The sequence below is a fragment of the Anopheles nili genome, chromosome 3 (assembly GCF_943737925.1).
Source record: "Anopheles nili chromosome 3, idAnoNiliSN_F5_01, whole genome shotgun sequence".
Taxonomy (NCBI): Eukaryota; Metazoa; Arthropoda; class Insecta; order Diptera; family Culicidae; genus Anopheles; species Anopheles nili.
The window spans coordinates 59,968,672-59,994,424 of record NC_071292.1 but is presented as its reverse complement, the minus strand read 5'-3'; the positions used below and the strand labels follow the sequence as shown (position 1 = coordinate 59,994,424).

Here is a 25,753-nt window from a genome sequence, read left to right as displayed (position 1 = left end):
AATAAATTACAATATTTAAATTAAATTGACAACTTTTCTAGCGTCCTCTGTGCATTCGGATATTATTAGCTAACCGAAGGTAATCATTCTATTTTTTACACATTTTTTTCATTACTTACGGGTATATTTGCTTTCTTGCAGGATTCGCTTCGTTTTTATTTGTGTTTTCTTTTGCTTCATAAAGCTTATTTCGATTCTCTATCACGCAACATGTTCTGTGTCCGCATTTTTCGGCCATATTCTCTTTAGCATTTATCTAAGGTGTCATTCTTTCTTTGCCAAACCATAATCTCTGTTGCAACGTGAAATGTAAAGCAATCAAATGCAGCTCAGACATGCCCAATCGATCCCTTTTTGCGCCAGTATGTTCATTAAACAAATCGTTCAAAAATGGAAACAAATAGCCCAAAATCACTGCAACAGGGGAAAGCAGATTGATTTATATTACAGTTGGTGAAAACAAGCACTATTTGCCACTGAAGGGTGGTACGTGGATGGGGTAAAAAGCTACTATTTTCTGAAGAAAACCATGAGCTTAGACACAAAAATCATACATTAAACTAGATTTATATCAAAAACAAAAAAATACACTTCAGTAAGTCCGTCCCACTCTCACATCCGAGCCATATCTTAGCCTTCTGATAACATACTGTACATAATTAATGTTAATAAATGTTTGACATCTCTGAGCTAGCGGCTGCCAAACAGAGCGCTGCAATCAGAAGTATCTTTTTCCACTGTTACATACCTTCAATAGAGGAACTGTACGTTTCTGAAAAAGATGGAAAGCCCACCATTCAATGCACGAAACGAATCGACGGCTTGTAACGTCCATTGGCCAAGGATCGACGACAAGTCAGGCCATGATCAGCATCATCAGCCAGCGTAATAAATTCTCGCGCCGTGGCCAATAAATGTAGCGATTCGTTCTCGCAAGAGCTTGCTGTTGAAGTCAAAATAGAACCCCTTACGTGTTTACCCATTTCCAGCAGCATTTGCTGTTTTTAGAAGCAGATCTTCTTTTTCTTGTAGATAACTTCACAACCGAAGGGTGGCGATGATCAGTCGTCGGCTTTTTTGGGCGATGCATCCAGGTAGATTTTGAGCGCACGTTCCTTTCGTGGCGAATAGGTTGAACTAGTACGGTTGTCTTTCTTCATCAACTCCTTACGCTCATCCGACGACAGCTCTTTCTGCGGTTCCGAGCGGTCGCTATTTAAAGAGTACAAGACAATTACTACGTGTGTTGTCACAGGATCAACGTTTGCTTCGTCACGTACCGGTAGTAGAGAAGGGTTCCGGTGAAGAAATTCTGACAATCGTCTGCACTATGCGGTGCCGATGTCCACTGTAAACTGTTCTGGATATACAAAACGCTGCCATGATTTAGCGTTGATACAGTCAACTTCACGTATTCAATGTTCTCTTCCGCGATGCCGCTTATGCGCGAGAGATGTTTTTTCAATTCTAGTTTTTCTACACGTGGAAAGAACAATAAAGAGTGGCTTGTTATATGTAACGCAATGGTGTGAAACATTAACTTTCGCATTCGTACCGGTGAACAAAATTTCTTGGAATTTGCCAAACTTCATTTCTGAGGGATACCATCTTCTCAACAGTAGTACCGCATCACTGCTATCCATCGGAATCATGCTGGCGAGATCATCCACTTCTTGCAAATATACCTGCTGCAAATGTATTTGTTTAGTTAGAAACAAATTTTGCCCATCTAACGTTCATTCTGCACAGATTGTGCCATTACAGCAAGGATAAAAACAACATTTCTTCTCACAACTTACATTGTTTACTCCCAGGGTAACTTCTCTGCCGATACGTTCGTCATCCTTGTACACATGCGAAAAATAGTTCACACCCTTGCGGCGCAACCAGCAGTTATTCGAGTTCAAGTGGGAGTACTTCTTGGCGCCATCACCAAGCGTAGCAGGCAAACTGGCGATTATATCGGCTTTTATCTGACCCACCAGGTCCCCATTCTTAACGATAATGTTGCACAAGAATGGCGTGTTGTCCATCTCCTCCGTCATATCGTTCACGTTTGCGTAGCTCACGTTCAGTTTGTATTCTCCCTTTCGTAGCACCCGACCTAGTTCGATGGCGAGACAATCGTCGTCTCTGCATAGATAAGAAATATTGATTTTACGAATAAGCATGTGCCTTAACAATCCATTCGATTGCATTTTATGATACACGGTAACGAAACATACTTGAATTCCAGCTCTTTCAGCAAGTTGGTGCTTTCGTTAGTGGTGCAATTATTATCGAAGGAAAACACTTTGAAGTAATCCATCGATATTTGCAAGAATGACTGCAGTCGATATTTCAAGAACCCATGGCACGCCCGCTTATCAACCAACACCTGAATCAGCTTTTGTGTATCCGTACTGTGGCTGCGTGTGCTATCGTCATTAACGCCATTTCCGTTTGTGGTGGCACTTGCATTCGAGCTACTGCTGCTGTTTCCATTGCTATTGCCGGCGATAGTGTCCAATGGCGTTACCTTAAAATAATACTCCATTGCTCGGCACTCTTGCAGCATCTCTAACAGCTTTGCATCTTCGTCTTCTTCCTCGTCGTCATCCCTAGATCCGTTGGTTGTTGGAGTGGTAGCGCCACTGCTTTTGGCACCGTTCGTCAAGATCACTCTCGACAAATATCCGTTCAACTTGACGTGATCATCGTCCTCTTCAACCAACGTGCGGTCGTTATCGCTAAGGCTGCTGTCCTCACTGTTGCTGTCCCCGGTGCCGGTCATTGGACTGTCAGCTCCAGCCAGTGTCGCGAGGGTTTCTTTGGATAGACGAGTAATAGACAGGCTTTCGAGGGTTTCTTTGAAAAAGCAATACGGTACAGTGTAAGTATCTAATTGTTTTTAGCCACCCAACAATTCGTTCCCTACCCGATTGCATATTCGGCAGAAGTATATACAGCGATACCAGATGATCCAATCGCTGGATAAACTGAAGGAATCGATGATTGTACTGCTCGGCATCGTCCCCTGTGCAGGCTGTCGTCACAAACACCTTGCAATATTCGATGAAATTTGCATCGCAGATCTTTACTTCATCTTGCTGTAACAGTTTCGGGTTATCCTTGTACATCGATTTGCCGATAAGCAGAGTTTTCGGGTTGAGCTTCAGCTTTTGCGCGATCACAGCTTTGTATTTGTCTATCGTATACGAGTGATTGACTCGGATCGATATCGGACCTTCAACATCTTTACTGTTCACGTCCACTTTGTAAACCTGCGAAAATATGATTAGTAAAAGCACAAGAGATTGACTACTCTATTCATTCGATCTTCCATGACGCGTTTACCTTTGTCATTACACCTTGCGGTTGATATTCCTCAAAGGTTTCATCCTCATCGCGAACTTCAAGCAAAAGACCATCGGATCGTGTTAGCTCACTCATGATCTCATCAATCTGCAAATAATTCAACAGTTGAAACGTTCAATTATTTGGTGACGGTTGCATGTCGTCAAACGGTTCCATACTTGTTTAGCTAGAGCTGCAGATCCCTCGAAGCTGCGCTCGATCGTTCGCGCATTGCTGTCATAGCCAACCAATCTGCAACGCTCGACTGGTACAGTACCCTTCAGGTGGAGCACTCGCATCGCCTCCTGTACCGACTCTGCCAACGTGGTGTTGGTGAACACCGCCATTCGCTGTCGCTTGATAATGCGCGTCCGAGGATTTTCGTATGCCACCATCAGGCGCATCATATCCAGATGGTTGCGGCCTGAGGGCGCTCCGAATGCACCTTCAGATGCGCGAATATTCATAACCAACCGCTATCATCCACAAGAAGTATATCATGATAATGGAACACGAATTTATGATTAATGGAACACGAAAATGGATGAGCAACAATTTACCTTAATATGTTCGGGGAAGTTTTCTTCTGAAACCGGAAGAGAATTCTTTTCGCCATCGATCTGACGATACATTAGCATGTAAGCGTTCGTACTGGACGTGTATGCGCCGGTGTAAGACGTTTTGTAAGGTCCGCCACCAAACGATTTGTGAATGTCCTCTTGCGTGATCTACAGTTGCAGAGTAAAAAAGGAAATGTTGATCGATCAGTGAATATCCAACATGGTGAGATTCATCAGCGGTGCATACTGGTAGGACGGTTTGATCGTTGAACGAAAACCAGCGACCACTCTCGAAGTCTTTGATGTACGCATAATAATGACCTCCGGAGGCGCTACCCGCGTGGATCATGATCGCAAACAGCTCATACTTATAAGGACCAGGCGCGTTGAAGCTATTATTTAGCGGGGACGACTTGCTGTGGCTATCGCCGTTGGTTGTCAAATCCATATCAATACCTTCGTCCTCGTCCTGGAAATAATTTCAACGTATATATAACGGTTTTTCTAGCATTCAAAATGTAACAAGTAATAAGTATACCTGCGCCATAAAGTGATCGTTCGGTGTAGTTGTGGTCGACGACACGGATGTGCCGTTTTGAAACGAATCTTCCTCTAGCGCAGAGCCACTGTCCGTGGTGCTACATTCGTCAGATTTCATGAAATTTTCCGCCGTTTCCATCATAATCGAACCGTTTCCATTTGCACTGCCATTAACGGACGAGGTTTCAGCGGCAGCTGCGGCAGCCGCAGCTGCTGCTGCTGCAATAGTGCTCGTCGTTAGCTTGTAATCGGACGAACTGACGAAGTGATTTAGGTTCAACATCTCAGGAAACGTGACCCTGAAAAGAAACATAACCGAGTAAAGTGAATGGATTGTTGAATTTTTGCTTTTTGACTTTGAAAGCTCCTTCCGGAAAACTTACTTATCATTCAGCTTAATCCGATGAAACGATTGATAGTCGAAGTCGAACCGCTTTAGGTGCAGTGTCAGAATGTACGGGAACTTGGTAAACTTTAGGCCTTTGTGCGCGTCGCACTTCTTGTTGCAGGTGTCACAGAAGTACTGGTTGCTTTCGTTGAGTATCTCCGGTTTGACGAAACCCTGCAGTGCCTCCTCCACGCACTCGTTCGCGACGGTGCTACCAAACGGCCTCACCGGCAGCGGTATGTCGAGAAACTTGTCCTCACGCTGCTTTTCCGTGTTACACTCCAGACATTTCACGTAGTCGATCATGTGGCCCTGGTACAGCCGATTGATCAGATCCGCCTGTTCCGTGCGCTTAAACTTGTGCTCAAGCGCGTCGAACATCACGCGGCACAGCTCCTGGATGTCGTGCTGTTGCCAGCCCTCCGCCGAATCCCACCCGAAACTGCGTGTCAGATCCGTCGTCTCAACGGCCGACTTTGGTGACGTTTGCAGGTTCACGAACAGCTTCTGCAGCTGGTACGGGATTGATTTTTTCTCGTCTTCTCCGTCAAATTCCCATTTGTATAGCGCGTTGCGGAACTCGGGTGTCATGTAGAGTCCCTGGAGCAGGCTGTTCAGGTAGCAGGTCATCGCTTGGTTCACCAACCCGCGGAAGGTGGGTGCACGTTCACTCTCCCCATCGCCTCCCAATCTTCTTCCTCGTCCCGTCATTATGGTTCCTCCTCCTTCAACACTGCCACTGCCACCATCGGCGTGATGGAATCCGTTGCTAATTATGCTTCCTCCGCTCATGCTGTTGAGTGGCGGGGCACCAATCGCTGGCGTGTATTCGCTTTTCGCACTGTCAATGTGGATGTTGAAGAGATTTCGATTTTTCGTTGTCCGCCGGTTTTGCGCACTATCAATTAGAGGTGGCGGCGCTGGTGGTTCCGGGATGTTGTAGTTTCCAGATTCAACCGGACTTGCTGATGCACCGAGGGCTAGGTCATCATCAGAAGATATATCCTCTAGTGGCATCTAGACAGAGAGAGAAAGAAAGATGGATGAAAACATCGTTAATAACAACAGGCTTGATTGCGACGTGCAGGAAATAAAAAGGATATCGAAAAACAAATATATTTACCGAAAAATGTAAATTGTTGTCCAGCGGGATGATGATTAGATCGTTCCCAGTACCAAATTTTATTCCAACATCGGAAAGTTTCTCCTGCTGTCTATTGTGTAAGGATATCTAGAAAAAAAACAGTACCGCAAGTCTATTGCATGGTGGAATATTCTTCTCATTTGTGCTAAACGCCTCAAATCATCAAACCATCCAATCATCAAACTCGTACTACTCTCGCCGGAGACGCTGATTGTCCTGCTGGGGAGGGACAATCATTCAAAATCCATAAATCATCATTGTGTGGCGCGAATGGTGTATCACATTCTCTGGCCAAAAATAACTTTCGAGTCGTGTTAGCGAAATTATTGTCAACACCCCGCTCGCAGTCACTCAACAAAAAACCCGTACGCTTTTTTTCATGAGGAATAGCATGACGAGAAATATGCTCGACAAAGAGATTAGGAATAGAAGGACTAGAAAGTACGCATTGAGGATTCTTCTACAGAGGAAGCGATGACAAACAATAGCTCATTCGCGGTGCCTAAAACAGAATCGCCCCTATAAGGGTTTTGATGGCATATTCTTAAAAACAGAGATATTGTCCTGAACGTGTGCATTTATACATTGAACAGCAACTATGTAAAGACATCTCTCAAAGATGCCACGACGAGATTGACATGATGCAAACACAACCATTGAAAATGAGCAGCGTGAGTGTGGCGTACTGGTGGTAGAAAATGAATGAATTCCTTTTTTACTAGTTGGTGTTCGAACTAAATCGTAAGAATCCTTCCTGTTATGTCAGCGCTACCTAAACGAAGCACGCGTGTGTTTACACAACAAACATCTCTAAGCGATTAGTGATAAGGAAATCTGCTACCAGCGCCCGAGCACAAACGAATCCGACAGATCGAGAATGCCAGTCCACAGCGTAGTGCATCAGTAAGCACTTGTTCTTGACATTGGACAAGTCATTATGCAACCAGGCGTGCATAACACGGCGATATGTGTGTTGATCGATAAGAATGATTACCCTAAAAGGCAGGCAAAGGAGCAGGACGTTCAACACCATTGGCCCTGCTAGCTCGTCTTGGAATTGATTGATGTTTGATACGACGTCGAATATCCTGCGGAATGGAGGAGACTTAGTACTTACCTGTTCGTCAGACTCCAAACCGAGCTGCAGGTTTAGCTCGAAGTCACTGTAGTCTACCTGCAGCCTAACATGATCGTACAGGGTCTCGACGGTAAAGTGCGGATGGACAGTTATCGAGAAGCGCTTCTGTACTGCGTCTGGCCGGACGTCTCTGATGGTGCAGAGCGTTTGGTCGTCCTTGGCGCATACCATGTTATTTTCGGTGTGCCTGAAAAACGTGTGCACGACGGTTTTTGTTGGGTTTTGTTGTGTCGTATGCATCCGTCGAGGAGTTCCCATTTACGGCGAGTGGGTCGGTCGCGTGTCGAGATCGGGGGTACGTGAAAGTAAACGAACGAAACGCAATTCAATTAACATTTGGCACACGAGCGATGCACTATGCTACGAGATTTTTATCCCCAAAATGAGCTGTTGAAGGTTGTAAGATTTGCATTGAAAAAAAAAATCAGAAAAGTTCTGCGGGAATGAGAAGCAACTTTTGCGATAACAGTGTCCACTTGAGAAGCCCACTTTGTACGTTCAAACGACCTTAAAACTGTGATCGTTTCGGTGGTGCGCACCATATAATTACATTAATATAACTTTGTACACATTATGTCGTCTACTTCGCAAAAAAAAAGCACCCACACGTGTCAGAACAAAGTCACGTGTCCGGTATGCACGTGGAAAGCTCACCAAACGAAAGTGCTAGGTGGGGAGTGGTCATTTTCTCGCTCGACAGCATCTTTCACTTGCAGGGATTCGTGGCCTTCCATTCTCACTCATTGGGACACGAGCGTTAAGCTAATATATAATCAGGAAAAAAACAAACTTTCGTACAAAGAAAGCGCCTTACAATGTTGTGTTGTGATAAAACGTTGACCATTTCTAAACATGCCCCATTCTTCCACCTACAAATCGATAGCTAAAAGTCTTTTTGCGTCTCTTGCTCTTATCACACACGCCTGCGAAGTATTTGCGGGAGGGGCCATTTGGCGTTTGCAAGATTTTGGTCCATGAACCAAATAACATGCCTCACCCGCGCTCTTCTCTGCCTTCCCATTCACCTTTCGCCCGTAACCTCTTTACCCACACCACCCCACCATGCAACATCCTTTCGTAAGGAGGGTGCGAGAATCGAAGGGTTGAATGAATTGAATTGCGCTCGCATGAAACATACACCTAGAAAACTCACTCGTCGCGCGTTTGCTCTACTCGCGGTTTGGATGATCAAGATCATCGGACATTCGGGTTTTTTTTTTCGCGACGCCAAAATGCGAAACAAATGCCTGTTGCATGGGAAAGGGGAAAAAAACACCGCCATCACTCGGAAAAGAGTGGGGGCGCGATTTGCTTCTCGATCTCAGCGCCACCAGAGGGAGAAGGGTAGAGCGTGAATTTATAAATAAAAACCCCAAAAAAAAACACCCGTTCGAGCGTGAACCGACCAACCAAGAAGGCCTTCCTCCCACACACACACACACTCATTACATTCCCAACGGCTAGACGGAAAAGCGAACAAAATTAAATAACTTTTGTGCGCCTCATAATATTAATCCTTTTTTCTTCATCTTCTCATTTTGGCCCATCTATCAACCGCGTTGGTTTCCCGCAGTTCCGTGCACAATCTACATTTGGGCAGTGGAAAAAGATTGCAAGCTTGTAAAAGTTTTCCGGACGCGATTATTCGAGAATCATCTACACGTAACTCGGTGCCATCGTTCGCTGTGGGGGTTGGAAAACCCACCCAAAACCCGTGGTAAACGCTTGCTCATGTATTCGATATCGTTCGAAATATTGACGCGCTCTATTGTTGCCTTTTCCGTCTCATTATTTACGGTCGTGAAAAGTGGCGTGAAAATTACCGCACACCGAGCTGGCCGTCGGAAAACAACCAACCGTTACAACCAGTCTGCGCGAAGCGCGTCGTGTATTGGAATATTCTCCTCCCCCAGTTGACCCAGGGGGACTTTCACAACTCGATATTAATAATCTTGCCGCCGTTCGATAGTGCACGGAAAGGGCACGAAAGGTGGGCCGCGTGTTGTATTTACAAAAAAAAAACCACCCCAATACACGGGGCCGACCTGTGGTTGGCCTCAATCGAGACGCCTAGGCCCATGCAGTCATTCCTGCAGTCTGAATTGAGTGCAAAATATTGAAAATGGTGCAGCTTCACGCAACAATAAGTTGAGAAGTGGTGGAAAGTTGCCCAAAACCCGGCACACTTGGTTGGGTGATCGAGTACAGCTGTTTGTGTTGGTGTGTGAAAAACAAGCAGAAAAGAAAAAAAATAACAACCGCAGGTCCTTGAAAGTCCTCTCACACACTCCGATCGCGAGACGGAACATTCGAGGGGTGGTTTGGGTCAAAAGAAAATGCGTATTAAATGTGTTGCGTTTGTTTGCGTGCGTTGCCCTTCCATTACGCTGCACCTGCAAAGCGCACCCATATAGGAAGGAAAGAACCCACCCACCCCCGCAGCAATATACACACCGCACACATGTTGGCGCGTCCGGTTGGTGACGTAGCGTGCCCGCCCGCACACACGCCACACACACACACACACACTCCTAAGGGGAAGGAAATGCCTGTTCACCACCGAAGGAACAGTTTGTGCCCAAGGGATTCTGAGTCAGCAGATGACCGTCTAACACGTCCAGGACGACACACGGTGAGGGCTTTTCTTTGGGGGGTTTTTCCTCTTTCCGTTGCCGAAAATCAGCTCGACACCAGGTGGAAGGACACTTTTTCGTCAGTTGTTTTTTCGTTTTTGTTTCCCCCGTTTGCCTGGTTTGGTTTGACACAAGAATTCGAACTAGGCCAAAGTCAACAGGCGGCGCCAAGAAACGGAACCTTCACTGTTCACTTTTCTTCTTCGTTCACACACACACAGGAAGGCCTCGGCTCCTTTTTCCACCGAAATGTTTGCATTTGCGTGGTTCAAGGATTACTGTTCACAGTATCATCACACACTTTAGTGTCTTCCCGTGGCGCGTGGGGCGACACACACGATCGACACAACGAGCAAAAAACAACGAATTTACTGCATGGAAAATCGCACCCCACACACGCGCGCACACACACACACTTGCTCTACAGACACCCCCGCTGGCCGATCAAGCGAACGGAATTCATCGCACATACAACCGCTTTTCTCGCCGTGCCGTGCGAGAAGAATTAAAATTTGTTCGGAAAATGGTTCACACCGCGCGGGTGTTTTCCCGGACGTGGGTTTCGGGCGCTCTTGGACTCGATGATCTCGGGTGGCGGATGCGAAAGAGAAACCCTCGATCGTGCACAGGCGCACAGGCAACACCCCAAAGGGAAGGGATGATGTCGTTGCAAAGGATCGCTGATCGAGCAGAGGCGTGTGTGTGCGTGTGTGTGTGATGCGCGTGCGTGCGGAGAGACCAACGCTCAACGGGTGGGGCATATCCTTCGGGCAACGATCGAAACCCTAGCTCATCTGTACGCGGCTTTGGGAAAGCTACATCCTTCGCAATTTGCTGCTAATAGTCTCCGTTTTGTCAACGATTTTCTCAACACGATCGGGGTGCCGTTTTTTATCGGTGCTCCCAAAAATTTCCATCGCACTCCGAGTGTGAGAGAGAGAGAGAGAGAGAGAGTTGGGAATGTGAATGAAGCGTGAGAGCATGAGAGAGAGAGAGTGATTGTGCTGGATAAATTCGTCTTTAATGATGATTTCAGAGAGAAGGGATGATCATTTTCGCGAGATCCGTGCACGAAAATGCACGGCGATCGTCTCTCACAAAAAAAAACCCATCACGAATGGTGATTCGCTTCTCTGTATGCACCCCCAGCATGGCCAGCTGAAAAACAGGAGCTGCTCTAGCGCACAGATTGCACCCGAATGATCGTCTTTGCAAAAACGTTTCCTCTCTTCGGTCGATCGGCAATCTCCGAATCCGGTCACTGGGGGGTTTTTTGGCCGGTTTCTCGACGTGTCGCCAGCAGCCGTGCGATAAAATCAACGCAAATGAGTTTTTCTCACCAAAATCTCACCCACCGTCCGGCGAATGTGGTCCCAAACACGTTCGGTTCTATTTTTAAGCTGATATCGCACCGAGTGTTGGGGCGTTGGCTTTTTTTTCTCTTCGGTCACCACTGTATCAACAGTATCAACGTTCACCAGGGCGTTTATGAGGAGGTAGAGAGCGAGGAGGCGAAAAATCAAACATTGCTGATATCTTGCGAACGTACTAAGCAAAACATTTCATAGCCAGCGATCTGCTCGATTTATGGGTATCGAATTTGAAACAGAACACGTGCAACTCATCCAATAAATGATCCTAACCAAGTGGCAGCAGATAGAGGCGTACGAAACGATATTTTGCAATTCCGTTTGGTCGAGCACATCTTGAACGCATCGTAGGATGTATTATTTCGACAGTTTAGCACACGAACCTCATTGAGAGCGTTAATGACCAACGCAACTTTCAAATTGCAGAATTAAAGACACAATTCCAGACATCCAGATCGTATGTCGGTGTGCAAAAATTCCTCTAGAACCCTCGTGTAATGTAAATTTAACTCTTCCCAAGGCTTAAAAGTAAGTGTGCTGGGCAGAAATTATTGAATGAATAATTTCGCCCCATCCAGATGCTAAAAGAACCGATCACTCTCACTCGCGAATGGAAACATGATCGCGAGTGTGAACGAAAAGTGCATTTTTTTTATCGATCCACCGACTCCCGAGAAGCTTACTCACCACCCATCCCTTGCTGGCAGCTGCAGCTCGGGTGCCTCCGTGCAGTTGCATCCCACACCCCACGTTCTTTTGCGCCCACGACGACGGCATCAACTTCCCTCCCAAAAACGTCTAATGCGAATCGCGTGTTGCAACCGAAAAGGAAATAAACATAAGGCAGGCGCATGGTGGTACTGCTGCTGGTTCACCAAAACCGAGCCGGAATAGTGTTACAAACACCTCGTGGCACAGTGCGCGCGAGAGCGAGAGTAGTTAGTATGGTTTTACCGGGGAACTATATTTAGTGTTCCCGGTAGATCCACTTGCGGCTAAACGCCGTTGTTTTTTTTTGCCATGTGTGTCCCTTCGCCGGCTTCGAGAAATGGGTTAAGACAAGGAGAAAATAATTCACGTGTCCAACCACAGTTGGAAAAAGAAACGTACAAAATAATCGAAAGTACAAAATATTGGGATGACTACCAAAAAAACATGAGTTGAATTCGGTTGTAAGGGGTTCGTTGAAAACGCGATTACACCATAAAGCGAATGGGAACCAGAGTCAAAACACCTACGTTCTTTAATGGGGACACCTACCACGCACAAACGCAAAAACAGGAAGGAGACGGTTTCGTAATACCGAGGATGAAACCAGCAGACAAACGACACTTGCTGGCAATTACGAAACACGGCTCCGTTTGGGAATAAAAGAATTCCCTTTGCTGCACGCTGATGACGACAAAACCTGGAGCAATCACTAAACTGCGTGCATGGTGGTGTACTCGCAAAAGAACTAAAGGATCCTTTCAATTACAATCGTTACTATTTGTACGGTGCCGTAAGACCTATTGCACACAAAATCAACCACTCCTTGCTATAAGCACGATCACTCGCAATCTAGCTGATATGGAGAACCCGCAAGGATTTCATCCAAAACGGCTCGTCCAATCGTCTGCTTCTGCACTCGCGAAATGCACAAAATACTCGCGCGCGCGATCGAACGTTGAAGTCACACACAGTTTATCGGTACACCGAGATGCGACTGAGTCGATCGAGAGCACGGAAGGAGACAACACTTCCCTCGAAAAATCTGCGACTAACGTAGTGCGTGCCCGTAACGAACCCGTCTGTAGAAGAGAGAGAGCGGCCAGGTCGAAATGGTATTTGCGATGTGGAAAAGCGGCCGTACCATCGCCGTTTGCGCCCCTTCCGCTACAGTGAAACCCGGGGAAAAGCCACACTCTAATGGGGATGATGTCCAACAACGAGGACAGAGTGTGTGACGCCGGGTTGGGTGCGTGCGTGTGCGAAACCTTTTTGGATGGGGATATTTTTAAAACCCCCCGCGCGGCCGTAAAACGCATAACGTGCCGTTGACAAGCAGGAAGAAATTCGCCGCCATGAGTGTCCCGCGCGAGGCGATTCGGGCAAAGTGTCATCGCGACTGTGAGGAAAACCACCACCCAAGAGAAGGCAAGAATATTGAAAGGACACATGTTTCGGTCCCGGTTGAATGCAACTGCTAGCGAGAAGATCCCTGTTATCATTCGTTTCGCGGGTGATGTATTTTTTACTTCTTTGCCTGTCATGTGTGTAGAGTAATAATTGTCAGTAAATAGTCACACAACACGGCGCAATTGGCCCCGTAAATAGACTGTGCGGAAATACGTAAAAGGCGTAATCGTTGAGCAGCCATTAGGCCATTAGGTCAGCTTGCCATGAAAATGCTCCCAGATAATATCCCCTGGCGCTATAATAAGAATCCGTGGTGAAAGGAGCTAACTTCACGCAGCCAAGCAAAAGGCCAGGATTCGCACAAAGCATGGACTTGTGACGTGGCCCTCTCGTGGTCGCTCTTATCGACTATTTGTCCGCATTTGCATCATTTACGTGCACGCGCAGTTTACCGAAAAAATCGCTCGTCTTTACCAGCCACAAATACCATTCGCTACGAGCGTCACAATATTTCATCGACCCGTGTTTTCCAAGGGGCTGGGTCGAAGAATTATCAGCGCGCAGACAAAAATGGCCACGGAACAACGAACTTCCAGCGCTTGTCGTTGTACGTAGCCGTGCCTTGTGTGTTGTCCGATAACAAACCGATCCATCGTTGTTCGGTCACGGCTACAGCAAAGCGACACGCACGGAATCGGCATGCAGCTGGGGCATTATTTTCACGGCCAGTCCCTGACATCGACCGAATCGAGGCAAGCAAGGCTGGGAAATATGAGTTTCCTCTTACGTTGGGAGGAGGAACGATTTTAACGAAATTCGGCGTAATTCTTCGTTCCCAATGTGCGTATGTGTGAGTCGTGCTATTTTTAGTATCGTCACTTTTCCCATTGCACCTTACAAGAGATAAGCAAGGACGAGCGGCAAGGATCGTTGGCCTAAAATGAGGTGAAAATGATTATTTGGATCAAAAATGCAACATCACCGACAAAGCGGGGGTAAAAATCAAACGACACCACAAACCAACCAATGCAGTGTGCAGCGCGTGACGGAAATCTTATCATTATGCAAGCAGGGAGATACGGCGAGGGCCTTTCTTCTTGCTGCATAGCCATTTATTGGCGAATCTTCTCGGCTTATGTGCATCTTTTTGCGCCGTTCGTTTTCTCTCTATCTCGTTTCTTTCCTATCGCTTAAGCCGCTTTTCACTGGACTCGTGGCCGTCCGCTCAGCTGCATATTCTGCGGTTCCCCTATGCAAGCCGGCGAGGTTCGAGCGGTTAAACATTAGCCGCACTCCACTTTCGAGCAGCTTCCGGAACGAACTCACGGCGCCCAGTGAGCGTGTGAGCGTGAGATGAAGTAACGCGGCTGCTCACGGTGCGGTGTAAGTGAGAAAATAGTTTCGCTGTCAATTCCTGCTCGTAAGCGCAGCGCTGGTATGGACCGAAATGTGTAGCTGCTAGCCTTTCCGCGTCACTGCTTCGAAGGAGGAATTGTGCCAAAACAGGCCAAGCGGTAGATAAATTTCACCCAGTAACTAAACTGGGCTACTACAACTAGCAAGTTATTTCAGCCCCTCACGAACCGTTGGCACCTTGGCAGCTGTGAGCTTATCTAGTTCACTTGGAGCTATGCTATACCGGGGGATCGCTTCTCTTAAGATAGGCAGTAGGCGACGTACGCATTTATTATGCTTCTGGTACGTGCGAGACATTGACGATAACACCACACACAATATCTATGCCCGGTTTTCCAACACAGTAACCAACAAAAACAGCTAGCAAACTGATTAAAGCACAAGAAAGCCTGTGGATGTAGATGGATCACGAGGTAGCAATGGCGAAACAACGGACCCAACCTTTATAATGAGTTAGAAGCTGTTTTTTCGATTCCCTTCCCCGTACTGCAGTCGTGCGCGGCTTTGATTCTCATTCGTTCTGGCCGAGGTAATCCACCAACCAGGTGATGGTGGAGGGGGAGTGTCTACCCACCTCGCATTCCATCATGCTTCCCTGAGCCATGCGATAAATCGCGTAGGAGCATAGCAAGTGTTAGCTTGCGTTAGAATATGGTCAAACATGGGCACTTTTTATGTACACGTCGGGAAAACGAGCTAATCGAACAGAACGCCAGTGGGTCGAAGGGACAGATGTTGTACGTGAGCGTGAACGCGTATATCTCGACTAGCGGTAATTGGGCGTTCTGGAGCTTACCCGTTGGTGGAAGAAAATGGCTCTTGTAAGAGAACAACTGAACTTAACACCCACAACAGTATTTCTACACCATCAAAAGTCTGCTCCACGGAATTGATTCGGCAGCCTTGTTTTCTGACTTACTTGCGAGGGCTCGATTACCGTGCGGACAGGAAACGCAAACCTCGTACAATCGGATGATGGGCACAGTAATCTCGGGACCTTCACGCTTACGGTATATGAAATTGACGATAAAACGAACTTCGGTCACACGCACTACGCCGATTCGTAGCCGCAGCACTGGCTTCCAGCCAACAAACACCACCAGCCTGTCGAACCCGCGGCGATATCAGCCGCAAACAGCCAAATTTTGTTTCACCACGGCGCCAAAGCGGGTACCGAAAAAAAAATTAACACACCTTTGCAATTTACACGACTTCCGTGCCACGGTTCGGACGGAAAGATTTTGCACTGACCCAAACACACTGCTATTGCACAAGAAACACGCACTTCCGCACGGACGCACACGGTTTCTCGACGGAACGTCGTTTTTCGAGACACTTTTCCAGCTAAATTGTTCCGCAACTTTTCACACCAACTTTCTTCTACGCTGCACTGCCTGTCGCATCGCAATGCGCTTCTCGCTCTGGCACGTACACAGCCATTTTCTTTCCCGTTTTGGCGTCGTCTTCAAGCGCCGTACGAGCAACTCGACACGCGTGTGTAAACAAGCACCTTAGTTTTGACATTTAATTGTTTGTTCTGCAGTAAGCGCCGAACAGACGTCGGGTATCGGGCATACAATATTGACAACTCATCACAAATTTGATAAAACATTCGTATTACGAACGAATAAAATAGATTCACAAACTTATCGTAAATTATCGTAGCGAAATATTGTGCCTAGCTTCGTAATTATGGCATAAAACACAACGAGAAACATTAGCAAAAGAGAGCACAACACATGACACAACAGGGGATTGCATTCGCCCGCGCAACACTGTGCCACTGTGCGAATGTTCGAGCTCGCGTTTGACGTTCAGCCGTGAAGTTTCGGGTCCGTTCTGGCATTTCATTCCAGAACAATCTAGAAGAAATGTTTTCATATAAAGCTTGCGTCAATCGCCGCCAGGCGCTCTGAAAATATCGAGCAGGCAACAAAGCAAGACCTATCGCAAACGCGCTCTTGAGCTAGAGGCAAAGCAAACAGTGAGTGAAAATTTATCGCTGAGTAGGCTGATTTACGTAAACGTAGCAATCGGGTGTGAAAAACAGCAAAGAGAAATTGTTGAAACGTGGAAACAAACATAAGTTGAGGAACTTTGATGCTGCAAAATTTCAGTGCAATTCGAAGGTGAAACGCACGCGTCTGCGTTAAAAGACACGCTTTGTAATCGCGTACAAGACGGGAGCAGGAAGCGAAGGCTAGCTGCAGTCACGTAGTACCGTTTAGCAGAACTTTCTGGAACACACACCTTTGTCGCCGTGCGTTGGTAGTGCGCTAGAACCGTTTTTTGGGCAGTCACAATGGGGAAGGATTTCTACAAAATTCTCGGCGTCTCCAAGACGGCCAGTGATGACGAGATCAAAAAGGCGTACCGGAAGCTGGCCCTGAAATATCACCCGGACAAGAACAAGGCCCCGCAGGCGGAGGAACGCTTCAAGGAGGTGGCCGAAGCGTACGAGGTCCTGTCGGATAAGAAAAAGCGCGACGTCTACGATCAGTACGGAGAGGAAGGTCTCAAGGGAGGCGCTGGAGGTATGCCAGGCGGTGGCCAATCCGGTCAGTTCCAGTACAACTTCCACGGTGATCCACGTGCCACGTTCGCGCAGTTCTTCGGCACGAGCGATCCATTCAGCGTGTTCTTCGGCACGGATGGCGGTGGTAACATTTTCCACCAGGAAATGGATGGCGATCCCTTTTTGTTTGATGGACGCAGCAGCGTAGGCGGATTCCCGGGAGGTGCGTTCCGTTCGCAGTCGTTCAACGTGCATGGTTCTCCGCAACGTAAGCACAAAAGCCAGGACCCACCGATCGAGCACGATCTGTACGTGTCGCTGGAGGACGTGAATGCCGGTTGCCAGAAGAAGATGAAAATATCCAAAATGGTGATGGGCCAGGACGGGTCAGCGCGGAAGGAGGAGAAAATTTTGAGCATCAGCGTCAAGCCCGGATGGAAGGCGGGCACAAAGATAACGTTTCCGCGCGAGGGTGATCAGATTCCCGGCAAAATTCCGGCCGACATTGTGTTCATCATCCGGGACAAGCCACATCCGCACTTCAAGCGGGAAGGAAGCGACATCAAATACACGGCAAAGATCTCGCTCCGTCAGGCACTTTGCGGAACAGCGGTAAAGGTGCCAACCCTGGGCGGTGAAATGCTAACCATATCCACCGCCGGTGAGGTCGTAAAACCACACACAGTCAAACGTCTGCAGAACCGGGGTTTGCCGTTCCCCAAGGAGCCAAGTCGGCGGGGTGATCTCGTCGTAGCGTTCGACATCCGCTTCCCTGATCAGGTGACCACAAATGCGAAGGAAATTCTGGCCGATCTGTTCCCGATGGATGCAGCGTAAGATGGTACAGTACTTTCTTCATCCTCCGCTCCGGCACCATCCCAACATTTCCCAAGCAAGCATAAACATTCGCGATTCCGAACACACAGCGTCAGCATGTTCTCGAATGTTCCAATCAAACCCTTTGGTCGATGCGCTGGTTCGCATTTGCGTCGCGGTGAAACGCAGGCGCACCAGCGGTGGTGGCCCACATCACAGGTGTGTGTGGCGATGAATTGTAGCCAAATTCAAACCAACAATAGCAAAAACATCAGCCAAAAATGCTTGTCGGGAAAGGAGGAGAGCAGCGATTGTCGTTGGGAACAAACGGTGGACTGCTGCGAGGTCACGTAACGTAAAATAGATGCAGGCCAACAGAGAAGGTTCGAGCAAAACCTCCTTCTCACCGTATGCCTACGTGACCATGCGTGGCCAAAACAGCTGACCACAGAGAGAAAGCGCATCCCCGTGTGTGCGGTTGGATGTGTGGTCGGATTCGCGGGACGGAACCATCTCGACCAGCAGCGCGCGCGTACATCCCGCTTGATTACTGCGTCGTTCGTCGTGTTATGCGAAGCAGCTAGCGTTTTGTTGTGGGGAATCATTGGACAAGACCGAAACAGAGCGAGCGAGAAGCGAACCGCAGTGTAGAAGGTGCAACGGGATAAGCGCGATGAAGTAGTATACCCTCCCGGGGGTTTGGTAGTGGAAGTGATGATTTTAGCGCCCTCTACTGGCAACGCTATCAGTGGCACCGTCGTTAGAGCAGCGTATTTCACGCAGGAACATTCTAGAAGGAAACCCCTTCCTCCCTCTTGCAGGTGCCAGGTGATGTGAATTTCGCGACCTCGCGGTAGTGTGTTTTGTAGATTAGAAGCCAAAGAAAAGAGCAGCAAATCGTGGACAAATGTTCGAAAAATCGAGAGAATTTCCCTTGTGAAGAAGCATTATTTAACGCGGTTCAAATGTGTCGCCGCGGTACTGTATATAGTGTGAGAAAAATCATGTTGTGTTAGCAAAACAAAAATCACTCGTTAATAAGGAAAGCCTAGGTTACTCAAACATGATGGAATGTGGTGTACATTTTTCTATTCCATACATACGGCTATGCCCTGAGATGCGCGCGATGACGTAGCGCAAGAAGTATTCGAGAGCGGAAGGTTCCCCTCACGCGTTAAGTGATGATATCCCGCTTCAGCTCTGTGTGCAAAGACTGATTGGTAAAAGAAGAAGAGAATATTTAAGGATCGCTTCCAAGCATGTGAACACTAGCACTCCGAACCCTCAGTCCCCCCGTTGGTAGAAAGCCCAGAAATGTGAAGCTAAAATTCGCCCGTACATAAAAAAAAACACTGAAACAGAGCGCCACAGATGCTTCTTGCGCGTATGTCCGTGTAGGCTAACTTAGAGACAAAATCAATATTTCTCAAAAGGATGAACTTAATTCGTACGTTATAGTACGGGAGGGCAACCCATCACTAGTGGTGCCGGAACCGATCTAGCTTTTAATTATTATTATTTTAGCCGTACACCATTTCATGTCAATCGTTTATAGAGTCGCTCTAATTATGTTGATATTTCATCGATTGTTAAGCTTCGGTAGTAAAATAAAAACAAACATGTTTGAAACTGTAAAATGAAAACTACGAATTTCTTAGTCACATCTACCTTTACGTATGGAAAGAAAGCAAACAAACTGTACTGGGGGAGGGCGAAATTCCTCTTCTAAAAATATTTTTATACTGCTTCCGTTAGTATTGTTTAGTCAATGCTTTAACCCTGGATATTATAAACATCCACCTGTGCTTTGGTTGGCTTTGTGGGAAGTTATTTTCATTCCATTTCATCTTGCTTTTTTCTTAAAGATTCCAACTCCAAGCGCATCGAGCTCCCTTTTTTTTGTGCTCCCAAAACGGGTTTGGAATGAAACGGTTGCATGTAGACCGTCTTTAAATAAAGTCCCGTTGCGGGGCTGGCGCGTGGCCGAGAATAAATGCGATCGGTTACGCGATCGCTCTTGGAGAATGGATGTGATCATTCGGTGTGGAGTGAATCCACTAATCACGTTGTTCGGGAAAGCTCGATCATCATATAGGCACGTGTCTCTGTGGGGTCTAGTGCCTAGTTTACGATCATGCTAGCTAATCATTGTCCTTGGCCCCTAATTATTCATCACGTGGGTTATAATTATATTTGTAGCGTTGTTGACTCAATTTTAAATCCTGGTTTTCAATGTAACCTAAAAGTTGAATTATGGGTGCAGCAATGGTCCCTTTTTTTTCGAAAGAAACTATTTGCAAAAAATGAGCTGCCTTACAGGTTCCACAAACAACAATCCCATTTTGTCATGGTTTTTTGAACAGCAGTGTAAATAAATTTTGCTCTAGATCAATATCGACAAAAGCGCTGTAAAGCTGTTAGGCTTCGGAGACTAGATTTAAGGGATACACAATACAATTTTACCGAAATAGATCACTCTGCGTTCTCACCTAAAGTAAAATTTATATAAAAAGCATTAAATTTAAACAAAAAACCTAAAACATAAACGTGTGTTTGTACCGAAGTTCATGTATCAAAATCAGAAAAGCGCGAGCACTTGCTACTGAAGGGTTAACACCGTGTATGGAGAGCGCGCGCATTTCCTAGGGAAATTCTCAGAGCGCGCGAGTTTCCTACTTTAGGGTTTACAGGGCGCTCTGAGAGAAAATAGCCCTCACAACTCGAAAACATAAGCACGGAAAAGCAACATAAACAACATATTTCCCTTACACACGGCGTTCTACACAACAGATTCCTCGCATTGTTGATAAATCAACACATGCCCCAGACGAGCATATGTCGTCAATTGTTTTCTAAGGTTTTAATGGTTTCTTATAACAACACCAATTATACGTACCTTGAAGGCTCCAATTCAATACAAAACTACAGAATAGACGTGTTTTTTCGACGATTCACCAAATATTTCCAGAACAACACAACACGTTTCATCGCTTCGGTTCTTTTTCTTATTGTTACTAAATTTTATGGCTTCTGCTCCGACCAGCTGACGTGTCCCGTTTGACGTTTGCGCTGTCAAAGAGTTTGTGCGTGTGTGTTCGATTGTTTTGGAGGGTGTTGTTATTTGTGAGGGCTGCAGAAAACTTAATTTACCATTAATTGAAACAGTTTTCCTCCGCACGGACTTACCGAATGGCACCGTAGAAGTGTTGTGTCGTTGACAATGTCCGTTTGAATCTTATCCAGCTCCCAGCGCTGTAGCATTATAGAAGAGTATCCTCCTACACAAAGCGAGACAAGAAGAAGAAGAGAGAAAGGAATTTTTCAACGGGGCAGGGTCGTAGTGAAAAAAGTGAAACTAAGCCGCAGAAAGACAGAGCCCTACAGTTCTTGAGGCGCATCATAAAGGAAGCCCTAATCGAGCGCCTCCTATTTGATGCACGTGTGCACTATTTCCGGGTGGTGTCGGTAGCGTGTGCGAGTGTTTCCAGTGCGTGAGCCGTGTGTGGATGCACGCGAACGCCAAAATGCATCTCTCCAGCGATGTCTCGAACGCGCTGAAGCACATCGAAATCATCAAGCAGACGGTCGAGGAGATGGAGCCGAACAAGCTCCAGCTCAACGTAAGCGACGACCTGAAGCTGGTGCTCGATCTGCTTCAGGATCCGGTGTTTCGCAACATCGTCCAGATCCAGGATTCGCTGGCCGAGCTGAATCATCAGATCACGCAGCATCCCTCGATACTGCCGGGTGATTTCGACATTGCCAACGGGGGCGAGCTGGTGCTGAGCGTCCCCCCCGGAACGGACCTGTTCGATGCGGACTATCAGGATGAGCAGCGGGTTCCCTCGGCGCAGATATCTCCCGGAAGCCCCGTCCCGGGTATGCTGGTTGTCACGCAGCCGAAACTGAACCTGCTCGAGCATGCTCAGCTAGCTGCGGGAGGACAAATTGCACCGTCAGTGGTTGCGGCGGGTCCACAACACCTCCAGCAAGTTCAACAGCCCTTGGACGCACAGCAGCTGTTGAACGCATCGATGAAGCTGAACAACGAACCATCGCTGTTCGAGGTGCCCTCGATTGTACAAGTACTATTTGTTTTTTTTTTTTCTTCTTTTTTTCTCTCCTTCACACTGGCTGCAAATGCCGTTTTTCCGCTGCCTGCCAAACGCACTGGTCCGGGGTTGAAGAATCGATTTTCTAATTTTAGCGCTAGCTATTAGCTTCCAGGTATTCAGGGTGCAGAAGTGATGCACAAATATGTCGTACGTCAAAGTAAAACACCTATCTTTGCCTACCTATGGGATAAAAGTCACTCTGCATTTATATTTCTAGTACTCACTTATCTAGTACAGTTTGGCGCATCAGATATCCCAAACATTTGTTTTGTATTCAGTGTGAAAAGCAACAGCGCAATTGATTGGCGATTTCTCTTATAACTAATGCGCTTTTTATTACTCTCTCTCTCTCTGCTCCAGGATCATCACCATAATGCTCACTCAGAACAAGTCGAGCAGCATCCTTTGGGGGCGTTTGCCGATTCCCCAAAGTCGATCCCGGAAACGATCGTTCCCGGAGGCGGGTCTGCAGAGTGGTCTCGCATCCTCGACATCGAACTGGTCAACGATGGCACTGGATTGGGCTTCGGTATTATAGGAGCACGTGCCACGGGCGTTACCGTGAAAACCATTCTTGCGGGTGGTGTGGCGGATCGTGACGGGCGACTGAAGAGCGGTGATCAGATCTTGCAGATAGGCGACGTAAATCTGCACGAGATGGTGTCCGAGCAAGTGGCTTCCGTGCTGCGACAATCCGGAACGCACGTGCAGCTCGTTGTCGCACGGCCTGTCGATCCATCTGCGACGGCTAGTGCTGGCGAGTACGATCACTCGGCGATCGTACCGACGGTGTTGCTGGCAAGCCCACTCAAGCTAAAACAGTACCTAGCCGATTCGGGCTTCGGTGACATCTACGGTGTGTACTCGATAGCGAACCTCGAGAGTCCCGACAACCCGTTCGGAAAGGAGAGCCCGATGCCAGATTTCCCCGAGACGGAGGTGTTTACGGTGGAACTACGGAAGGATCAGAACGGTTTGGGCATCACGATCGCGGGGTACGTTTGCGAGAAGGAAGAGCTTTCGGGCATTTTTGTCAAAAGCGTGTCACCCGGTAGCGCGGCTGATCTGAGTGGCAAGATCCAAGTGAACGATCGCATCATCGAGGTTGACGGACAATCGCTACATGGTTTCTCTAATCACCAAGCAGTGGACGTGCTAAAACAGAGTGGTCATGTCGTTAAGCTCTGTCTCGAACGATACCTTCGAGGCCCGAAATATGATCAGCTGCAGCAAGCGATAGCAGCCAACGAGATGAAACCTCCGACGCCAGCAACACCTCCGCCTCCACTTGGCCCAACGGATCTGTCGAAGTACGGCAGCAACATCCTCGACATTTTACCGCCGCAAGCGCTTCAACGCACCCAGGGCTTAGAGCAGGATGGGCAGGGTGACATTGAGCAGGAATTGATTGCCGATGATGTCTTGGCTGCGGACGCGTCAGTTACGCACGTGCCGGGCCACAAGAAGCTAGCACGAGCAAAGGATTCCATCGACACCCAGGAATACCGCGAGAAGATCAAGGAAGCGACCATCGTCCCGGATGCTGCATTGGAGGAAGGTCCCCTAATGGATGCTACCAACCCGGTGGCGATTGCTCGGCACCACCAGAGCGCGGCCAAGCTGCGCAGTTCCCTGAAGGGTGCGGTAACGGCTGAGGAACTGACGGATTTGGATCTTGACAGCGCGTATATTGTGAAGAAGTGGACCAACATACTCGGCACGGAGGTGCAGATTATTGTTGCTAGCATTCGGAAGTTTGCAGCCTCGAGCGGATTGGGCATATCGCTCGAGGGCACCGTGGATGTCGAGGGAGGCAAGGAAGTTCGACCGCATCACTACATCCGCTCGATTCTGCCCGAAGGACCAGTCGGCCAGAACGGACTGTTGCGTTCGGGTGACGAATTGCTGGGTAAGTGACAATTCCTGCTCGTTTATAAGCGGATCTAACCGTTAACGTTATTGCTTCTCTTTTTTCAGAGGTGAACGGACAGAGGCTGCTTGGCATGAACCACCTCAAGGTGGTGTCGATTCTGAAGGAGCTTCCACAGGACGTGTGTATGGTGTGCGCACGTGGCGATCCAGATCTGTTGCGGTTCACCGAGGAGCAACTGATCAGCTCGCTTGAAGCGGATTCCGTCAAACGCACGAACCAACACCATCATCAGCATCTGCACGGAAACCTCACGCCCTCGGAACGTCTCGTGAAGGCGAAGTCTGACGGTAGTCTGGCTACAACCAACGGCACCGGAATGGGTGGGGTTGCCGGTGGAGTCGGTGTCGGCGATGGATTTTCGAAGATCAAATCCCGCAGCTTGGAACCGCTAACCGGGTTGGCCATGTGGAGCTCTGAGCCACAGATTATCGAGCTGATCAAGGGTGAGCGTGGCCTCGGCTTCTCCATACTCGATTATCAGGATCCGCTCGATCCGAATGACACGCTGATCGTGATCCGATCGCTAGTGCCAGGCGGTGTAGCGCAGCTCGATGGTCGGCTTATTCCCGGTGACCGACTCCTGTTCGTAAACGACACAATCCTGGAGAACGCGTCCCTCGATCAGGCGGTGCAGGCTTTGAAGGGCGCCCCGAAAGGCGTGGTACGGATCGGAGTCGCGAAGCCACTCCCGATGCAGGATTCGTCGCTCGTTGCGGCACCGTTCGAGGAAAAGGTCGCGTTGGCGGCGGGACAGGACGGTAACGGAACAGGCGGCAGTGGTAAGATGTTATCGTTGGCGAAACCGGATATAATAATGGAATGAGGATGTTTAGTCATAAGCAGAAATGAATATGAGCGCTTTTCGGAGCTGTTCGTCCGCCTGGACGCCCTGCTTGAGTTGATCGACGGTGCGACCAACGCCGAACGGTTTGTCGTTTAATTCGGTTGATCCGCCGTCCGCTTCCTACCACCTCAACCACGACCACCAATACCACCACCACGTGACCACCCGACCTGCTCCCGAGCAAAGGAAACGCAAGTCAAGGCAACACAATCGCCTGAAAGCATTTTCGATCGGACCATGCATGCATTTCGGTTTGGGTTTTCTTGTTTAATTCGAGAATTTTACATTCCTCTGCCACGTGCGTGGTTCTATGAACCTTTTTCCTGAGATTCCTTCCAAAATCCTTTGCCTGCCGAAGTATGTAGGCTTCTTCCAACACCCCAATTGGTACTTTGATTGGTCTTCCATGGCTTTTTAATTGTTATATGTTTATGCAGCTGTTAGTATGAGTTTAAGCCACACATTTAGGCATACATTCCATCGAATCCAACGTTTCGGTTATTTCATGTTTCACTCCGCAACACTTGCCAAGCGTTTCATCGAAAGCCCCGTTTATACGTTCACTTATTGAACGTCCCATGTGGAGCAAAAATCAAGCTGTTGTTCCGTCGGTCTCACCGCACATTTGCACCCGATGTTTCCCGGTTTCGATCACTACTGTTGGAGCAAAAAGAAAATATACTCACCGAACGGTATAAGCACATAGTACTCAAAAGTATTGATATAGAACATTTTCCACGTTCAGTATCCCATAATGGATCGTATGCAACATAATCACTCTCTCCCTCTCACACGAATTGCACTCGCGAGAAAAACAAAACGGAAAACATATGCACGCGAAGAAGGAGAGAAGAAAACACACCAAATCACTATCCACTTATGCACTC

At 47.7% G+C, this 25,753-nt stretch overlaps 3 protein-coding genes across 3 annotated transcripts; 2 read left to right on the top strand and 1 right to left on the bottom strand.

Moving 5' to 3' along the window:
* Positions 1-123: 123 nt before the first annotated feature.
* Positions 124-7,277, bottom strand: LOC128722659 (ubiquitin carboxyl-terminal hydrolase 47). Its single transcript, XM_053816336.1, has 14 exons — positions 7,086-7,277; positions 5,948-6,055; positions 4,820-5,841; positions 4,435-4,735; positions 4,144-4,365; positions 3,897-4,064; positions 3,516-3,812; positions 3,337-3,444; positions 2,918-3,263; positions 2,226-2,847; positions 1,800-2,133; positions 1,556-1,688; positions 1,281-1,476; positions 124-1,212 (listed from the first exon to the last, which is right to left on the bottom strand). Exons 1-14 carry the CDS (start codon positions 7,275-7,277, stop codon positions 1,062-1,064), a joined length of 4,200 nt encoding a protein of 1,399 aa, XP_053672311.1. The 3' UTR covers positions 124-1,061.
* A 9,294-nt stretch (positions 7,278-16,571) lies between these two features.
* LOC128727223 (dnaJ protein homolog 1-like) lies at positions 16,572-19,592 on the top strand. The gene has a single exon (XM_053821110.1). It carries the CDS (start codon positions 16,946-16,948, stop codon positions 17,993-17,995), a length of 1,050 nt encoding a protein of 349 aa, XP_053677085.1. The 5' UTR covers positions 16,572-16,945; the 3' UTR covers positions 17,996-19,592.
* Positions 19,593-21,480: 1,888 nt separating this feature from the next.
* Positions 21,481-24,845, top strand: LOC128725389 (patj homolog). Its single transcript, XM_053819130.1, has 3 exons — positions 21,481-22,059; positions 22,450-23,998; positions 24,067-24,845. The coding sequence occupies exons 1-3, from the start codon at positions 21,481-21,483 to the stop codon at positions 24,843-24,845; spliced, it is 2,907 nt and encodes a 968-aa protein (XP_053675105.1).
* The last annotated feature ends 908 nt before the right edge of the window (positions 24,846-25,753 follow it).